Source organism: Xyrauchen texanus, chromosome 8, assembly GCF_025860055.1.
Source record: "Xyrauchen texanus isolate HMW12.3.18 chromosome 8, RBS_HiC_50CHRs, whole genome shotgun sequence".
Classification (NCBI taxonomy): domain Eukaryota; kingdom Metazoa; phylum Chordata; class Actinopteri; order Cypriniformes; family Catostomidae; genus Xyrauchen; species Xyrauchen texanus.
In genome coordinates, this window is record NC_068283.1 from 10,379,513 (window position 1) to 10,385,512 (window position 6,000).

At 36.8% G+C, this 6,000-nt stretch overlaps 1 protein-coding gene across 1 annotated transcript in view; it reads left to right on the forward strand.

Annotated features, from left to right (window-relative positions):
- ppap2d (phosphatidic acid phosphatase type 2D) overlaps positions 1–5,665 on the forward strand; it is a 61,289-nt gene extending 55,624 nt beyond the window's left edge. Inside the window, exons 5-6 of the mRNA XM_052132160.1 lie at positions 2,786–2,962; positions 3,411–5,665. Coding sequence (XP_051988120.1) covers positions 2,786–2,962; positions 3,411–3,512 — 279 coding nt within the window. The 3' untranslated portion in view covers positions 3,513–5,665. The remainder of the gene's footprint in view (positions 1–2,785; positions 2,963–3,410) is intronic.
- Positions 5,666–6,000: the final 335 nt, after the last annotated feature.

Here is a 6,000-nt window from a genome sequence, read left to right on the forward strand (position 1 = left end):
AGGAAACACACACACACACACACACACACACACACACACACACACACACACACACACACACACACACACACACACACTATTTTTGTCTTTTCGAAGACTTGGTTTCAGAGAATGTATCTTGCATTTTAAAGTTTGTTTTTCTTAATCCATTGACAAATAGTTTCTCTTTGTTTTAAGCATAAATATAACAACATTATTATTTTTTTTTTTTTTTCAGCTTAAAACAAGGGGAAACTTTCTATTGGGCTAAGTAAATTAAAATAAAAATAAACTTAATTCAAGATATAATTTTTTAACAACTTTTAATATCTTATACAATTGCATATGAGGGATGTTTTAAAGGGATATATACCTAAAAATGGAAATTAATTCACTTACCCTCATGTTGTTCCAAACAACATGTTTTTTCTCTTCTGAGGAACACAAAAGGAGATGTTAGGCAGAATGTTATCCTCAGTCACCATTTACTTTCATTGCATCTTTCAATAGTTTGCATTCCCTCACAGACAGTTTTGGGTTCCCTTGCAATTATTTTGGGTTCCCACACAGTAGCTTTATCCATCCTTTACGAATATTAACAATGGTATTTGTAGAGTTACCATAGTTCAGCTTTGGGATTTATAGTAAAACCATTGTAACCACAAAATTGACCGTTGGTTTTACTACAGCCATTATAGTTCATCTAGATGGTATTTCTAGAACAACAATAACCACAACATTTACCTTGATTTTACTGCAGTAACCTTATTTTAACCATGATATTTGTAGTAAAAACAAAATAAATACTAAAGTTAAACCATGGTTAATTTGTGGTACATGTACCATAGTTTTTATAACCATTATAAACCATGAAACTTGTAGCACCCAAAACTATTGCAAGGGAAGGCAAAACTATTTCAGAAAAGAAATTCCCTCCCTGTTCTGAACAACATTAGGGTGAACTATCCCTTTATGGATGTTTAGATATTTTCACTGGAAAACAAGACAAAAACACTGATTAAGTAAGTGATTTTTTTGTAGAGATAAAGCTTGGCATTCAATAGCATGCACATTCTTTCAGTCAAATGCCCCACAACCCTTATCGGAATTTACACCAACTTGTGTGCCCATCACATGTTTAGAAAAGAGGGAAAATTCTCCCCACTGTGTAGAAACAAGCTCTTTTCTACCATTCAACTGATTGAATTCATGGGCCTCTGCCTGCTCTAAACGAGGGACGGCTCTTCAATTCTCATTAGAGAGGTACAGAGAGAGGGAGGCAGAGCGAGAATAGAGGGAGAGAGCTGGTGAAGCACAGAGCTATAGAAAGGCTGTGCCAGCCTCTTTGTCCTCCTCTCTGCCTGCTTTCTTTCCCAGTCCCGTCCAGTGTTGCATGTGAGACCTGCGGCCACATGCTCTGGCTGTGAGGGCCAGCTGCTCCAGGCTTTACTTCAGGAAGTCAAACACCTGTGATGGGGCTGGAGGGAGGGAAGGGCTGCAGGGGTAAGAGGGCCCTTAAAGTCTGGAATGTTCAACGATCCCTCATGTGACATCAATATCCATACATTTCATTCAAAGCCAATAATCCTGCTGTGACCTCTGACCCGAATATTTCTTCCAGACATTCACAGTGTATGTCTTTTCAGGGTGGTATGATGAACAGATACTAACAGGCTTTTTTTTTTAGGTGGAAAATGTTTGGCTCAGTTCCAGACCTACTGAGCTGCCTTGCTGTCTACATAGGCAGCTTTAGCATTAGCATTTAGCTAAACTGTTGGGATTTAGTCTGAATGGCCCTTAAGAATATTTGTGGTATTGGCATTAGAAGTAAAACCACACAAGAAAGCAAAACTATGGTACAAGAAATCATAATCAACATCAAAACATTTAAATAATATAAATACATTTAAATAAAATAAAATAAATTTCTCCCTGTACCCAACAAAAATATAAGGGTGAGTAAATGACAAGAAAATGAAAAACTAATGATACTTTTTTTTTTGTAATTTTAGTACCGGTTCTATACCAAGTTAGAAGGTCGCCTTTGTAAAGTAACAGAATTAGCTGAGAGAGAATTTCTTTCACATGTAAGCAAAATGGACATTATAACTGAAGTAAACCCGATTGAATCGGAATTGAATCAGAATCAAATTGAATGGAGAGCTTGTGAATCTGAATCGAAGTGAAATTGGGAAATCTGTATCAACACCCAGCCCTAGCAAGAATGCTTTCAGTCCTAAGAGGGCAGTATAATTTTTTTTAGAAAAGCCTTCACATTGGGACTACACATCTGATGCTTTAAAATGCTGCCTATGTAGGCAGCTCACTAGTTTTGGAACAGAGCCAACAGAGAGTGCCATTCTCTTGTTCTACAAGTTTGGAGACACAGAAGCTATTGTAGTTTTGTATAGTAGTTACACACACACACACACACACACACATACATGTTGGTATCATTATGAGGATTCTCCATAGACATAATGATTTCTATACTGTATGAACTATTGATTCTATCCCCTCCCCCTAAACCTAAACCTAACCCTCACAAAAAAACTTTCTGCAATTTACGTAAAAAAATAAATAAATACATTGTTTAGTTTTTTTTAAGCGTTTTAAATTATGGGGACATTAGAAATGTCTTTATAAACCAAATTTATATCATAATACCCTTGTAATTACAGTTTGTAACCTAAAAAAATGTACACACACACACACACACACAACACGTTGGCTTCATTTATCAGTCTGTACACTCATTTATCAGCTCACTTGTTAATCATTTCTGAAACGCCTTCTCTTTTTGCAGTTTTACCTGCAGGCACGGTTGTCATGGCGAGGGGCGCGGCTCCTGCGACCATTGCTGCAGTTCATGTTGGTGATGTTAGCAGTGTACACAGGACTCAGCCGCATTTCTGACTACCGCCATCATCCCACTGACGTCCTGACCGGCTACCTGCTAGGAGGACTCACCGCTTACTGGGTGGTAAGAATCACGTCTCTGTGCCCGCACGCTTTAGGCCACTGTTTATCAACTGGTTTTACTTCAGGACCAGTGGCAACCCAACACAGTTGCAAAATAGTTTATTTAAAAAAAGTGAACAAAAATTGCCTTATAACCTTATAATAAAGTTTATTACAAATATGTTATTAATATTTTTTTAAATATTGTTTACATTTAATAATGTTAAATTAAATGTAATATTATTTTAAGTAAATAATTCAAACCTATGTTGGTATCTGCCTAATTTTGATCGTTTATACCAAGTCACTGTTGCATTTCTGGCAAACTTCCATTGAGTGCGACTAGTTGTTTTTGAAATCAACACACAACTGAAGACAAATGTCGATGTGTTCAGAGATTTTCTCTTAGTAAATTTTTTGTCTTTCTCTTTTGATGGTTTAAATCTATTTTGCTGTTTGTGTTGTCACAGGCCTTTTACATCTCGTCCATGTTTAAGACGTCTCATCCTAACATGTCCCCCACGAGCCTGTCTCTGGAGAGCCCCTTGTCCAGCCAGCAGACGGTCTGCTAACAGAGCACACCTGGACATAGAGACACCTGAGAGACACGAGATAGATTGACAGGGAAAGTGAGAAGTAAGGGGGACGTGATGAAGTGAAGAAGGGGGCTGGGACAAAGAAATTTGGAGCATGCTCATGTCTTGACAAATCCTCACAGAAAACCATTTCCTGCCTGGTCAGAGAGAAGAAGAGCAGTTATATACATCTAACCCTGCAACAAACCCGTCCACAATCTATCAACCCTCCATAGAAAAAAGATATTTTTATATAAAAAGTTTATCCTTTATATTTTTTGAAATATGTTATAGTTGAAGCTGCTAATAATTGTTGTTTTATAATTTGTCACATGTAGTCCATGCTTGTTCTTGTAGTCACAGAGTTTCTCACATTACAGTAATTCAAAGATAATAACTCGTTATTTATCGCCATATGTAACGCTAATAGAGACTTTTGACATCAACCTTTCACGCTATCGTGTTTTGTGTTGAATGAGACCCACCAGTCTAATACGCAGAATTGTGTTATGCCAATGGACTAAAATGGACAGATCACAACACTTAAGCCTCAGACCACACCCCCTTTGTTTTTGCTATAGAGCTGTTCGGTTATTAGTCCTAAAACCCTGGATAGATTAAGCGTCCCCCAGGAATTTCTAATGGGTTTTTAGAATAGCTGTTCTCGAATAATGAGTCAAATCTCAACATCACTTGAAGAGACATTCACATTCTGTTCTACAACATAAATTGCCCACACTCATACCTTAGACATGAATTTTAAAGCCGCTTTGTGCATTAAAAACAGTTGCTAACAGTTGCTACTTGCTACATAATGACTGCAACGCTTACATTTACTTTTATCCAAAGCGACTTACAAAAGAGGAAAACGTAAGCGAATCATCTTAAGGAGACAGTGGTGCGAAAAGTGCCATATTACAAAGTTTCACTAGCATCAGAATAGTATTCAACGCTTCTCTGATTCAAGCCTGTAATCTCACATCTTTGTGTAGTAGTTATTCTAGTTGTAGCAACCTATCAGAAATTTACATTTTTAAAACAGACTGGAGATTCAAAATTCAAATTTAAGGTATGACTGTGTGAAATGTATCTTGTAGAATACATTTTTGTTGTTGTAGTCCTTGTGTGGTAGCTTGTTAGCAACTTAGCAACTCTTTTAATGCAAAAATGGCCTCGAAATTCACATCTGATGTGTGACCTTCGCAAAAAAATGTGAAGACCTCTTTAAATTATGTTAACAACAGACCTTATGTTACTCATAAATTGAGAACCACTATTCTAAAAGCATCGGAAATTGCAGAGGGAAGCCATTAGCTTAAAAATGTTAGTTGTGAAAGTTCTCGTTTTAGTGCTATAAACTATATAGCTCTATTAGACCTACCTAGACCACTACTCCGGTGCGTTGTTGCACAATCATAGCGGTGCCAATTGTAGACACCTTCGGTTCATTAAAAGCACAGATTTGAAATCTGATTTTATGCTAAAGAAATTAAGCTTGACCTGTTGTGTTGTATTAAAGTGGGATAAACCCCATGTTTGTACTAACCACTTTCACGGCATGAGTCGGACTACAGAGCGACTGAAAGGAGGTTTGACCCAAAAACCTCCTCAACCCCTGCGTCTGCACCACGAAGGCTTGAATCCCACCTTCAGCAGACCGGGGGTCTATACCTGTGTACCCTTTACTACTCATAGCACTTGAATTACACTATGAAAACTTTTAATTACTAAAGATAATATTTTATATTTTGTCTTGTTTAATCAGTGTTTTACTTTCTTCCTGCGGTCAGTGCCATTTGTTTGTGTGTATGTGTGTTATTTTCCCCCAAATTATAATTATTCAGAATGAATGTAAATAAATCATTTTATAAACAATCCAGATTTTTAGAAGTATTAGTATCAGTTTTGTAAGTTTGTTTTACATGTTTATATATGTTTTTATCGTTCGTGTTGATCAGGTATGCAGAGTTATTGTTCTAATTGTAAAAGAGACTAGTGACTGAGCCAGAGATATATGTTATGTTATGTTATCAGAAAGCTATATTCTACTTATCTAGTGTCATTTCATTTGTTGGTTCCCCTGTGAAAGTCTGCAAGGCTGAAATAACCACTGTATTAATAAACCAAACCAATAAAAGGAATGTTCAATCTTTGTATCTCATTTTGTCCTTCTCTCTAATGTACTAGTAATCAGACTACATTTACTTTTTTATAGATTACATGATTACATGCAGCATTAACAAGGCAACGGCAGTAAAATGTTAATAATGTATTGATCATCCTAATCATTCTCTTTTTTCAATCTTTTACATTTTTCATTGGAAATCAGCACACCGCTGATACCCGTTTCGTAAGTCTTGGAGTGTTTTCGGAAGAGAGGGGGAGGTTTGTGTGTATTGCAAGTAAAAAACGATACTTGCTACTAGCCAGCCAGGTGAAAATTGAGCAGTCTACCTCAGCATTTAACCACTGGACCTTTACAGAT